Here is a 1,529-nt window from a genome sequence, read left to right as displayed (position 1 = left end):
ATTTATATTTGTGCACAAGGTGTTTAGATTGTCAAAAAAACTGTGTTTTTAGGGTTATTAATCAAGTTTGTGTACTCAAACCAGTAATATTTGGGGTCACAAGTTTTTGCCATGAATATTTTGTGGGTCAGAAGCTGAAAAGTTTGGGAACCACTGCACTTTGGTTCCCAAAGTTGGGCTTGGGACCCAATTATGGGTCATGAAGCACCTTGGATAATCTCCAGAAATCAATTTAAAGGGTAATAAAATAATTGCTGCTGTAATATTTTCCCTATAATTATTACAAAAACACAAGAAGTAAAAATAAGTATTTATATTTGTGTACAAGCTGTTTAGATTGTCAAAAAGCCTGTGTTTTTAGGGTTATTAACAGTTTGTGTACTCAAACCAGTAATATTTGGGGTCACAAGTTTTTGCCATGAATATTTTGTGGGTCAGAAGATAAAAAGTTTGGGAACCACTGCTGTAGATGATGCTCGGCTCAGGAGGTTGTGTAGACAATGGGTTCCCAAACTTTTTGTCTTCTGACCCACAAAATAACAACAGCAGAGACCTGAGCCCCCAACTGTTTCTGGATGATAAACGTTTGTATCAGGTCACTTAAACATGGACATAGTAACAATATTTTTATACTACATTTATCCATTTTAAATACACTAACCTCACTCCTTTGTAACAACTAAGACAAAAATGTAATTAATTCAGAAAATCTTTTCAGGACCCCACTTTGGGTCCCGACCCCAACTTTGGGAAACACTGGGATGTTCAGCTCAGGAAGTTGTGTAGATGATGCTCAGCTCAGCAGAAGAAGCCGACACAAACACGTCGAGCAGACCGACACAAACACACAGTGGGAGTGTCTGCTGGTACCAGGCGGCGCCGACTCAAACACGCTTCTGTCTTACTTCTGCTGCTTCACGTTTGGGGCTGATGGTGTGGTTTACGAAGGGGGGTGTGTGTGTGTGTGTGTGTGTCACTCAGGGAGGATCCTGTTGTTTAAAACTCACTCAGGAAGAAAAAGTTCTGCAGAGCTGCAGAGAGAGGCGCTGAGGAGGGAACACACGAAGCTACACAACTGCAACACAACAGCACTGTTGTTCTCACACACACACACACACACAGACACACACACACAGACACACACACACACACTGGACTCTGGACCACTTCAGGATTTACCTCCAGGGATTGTCTTCCCCATCATGCACCAGCTGCAGGGGGCTTCGAGCCCACAGACTGCCCAGGATGGACCCTCCACCTGGTGCTTGAGGCTGAGGATGGAACCTGGACCCGGGTCCTGGTCCTGGACCCTGCTGCTGCTGCTGGGTCTGGGGTTCCTGCTGGTTCCTGGAGCCTGGAGCTTCCTGACCGACGAGCAGGAGGAGCTGCTGGTGGAGCTCCACAACTACTACAGAGGACAGGTTTCACCCACCGCCTCGGCCATGCTGCCCCTGGTGAGACCCCCGCCTGCACACACACACACACACACACACACACACACACACACACACACACACACACACACACAC

The 1,529-nt window shown here is 46.2% G+C and overlaps 1 protein-coding gene across 1 annotated transcript in view; it reads left to right on the top strand.

Moving 5' to 3' along the window:
* Nucleotides 1-1,529, top strand: part of LOC106531973 (peptidase inhibitor 16) — a gene marked incomplete at its 3' end in the record, with an annotated part of 17,442 nt that overhangs the window by 5,659 nt on the left and 10,254 nt on the right. Inside the window, 1 exon segment of the mRNA XM_014027935.1 lies at nucleotides 982-1,454. Within this exon segment, the coding sequence (XP_013883389.1) occupies nucleotides 982-1,454 (473 nt within the window).

Source organism: Austrofundulus limnaeus, unplaced genomic scaffold, assembly GCF_001266775.1.
Source record: "Austrofundulus limnaeus strain Quisiro unplaced genomic scaffold, Austrofundulus_limnaeus-1.0 Scaffold700, whole genome shotgun sequence".
NCBI lineage: Eukaryota > Metazoa > Chordata > Actinopteri > Cyprinodontiformes > Rivulidae > Austrofundulus > Austrofundulus limnaeus.
This window is presented reverse-complemented; position numbering and strand designations above follow the sequence as displayed.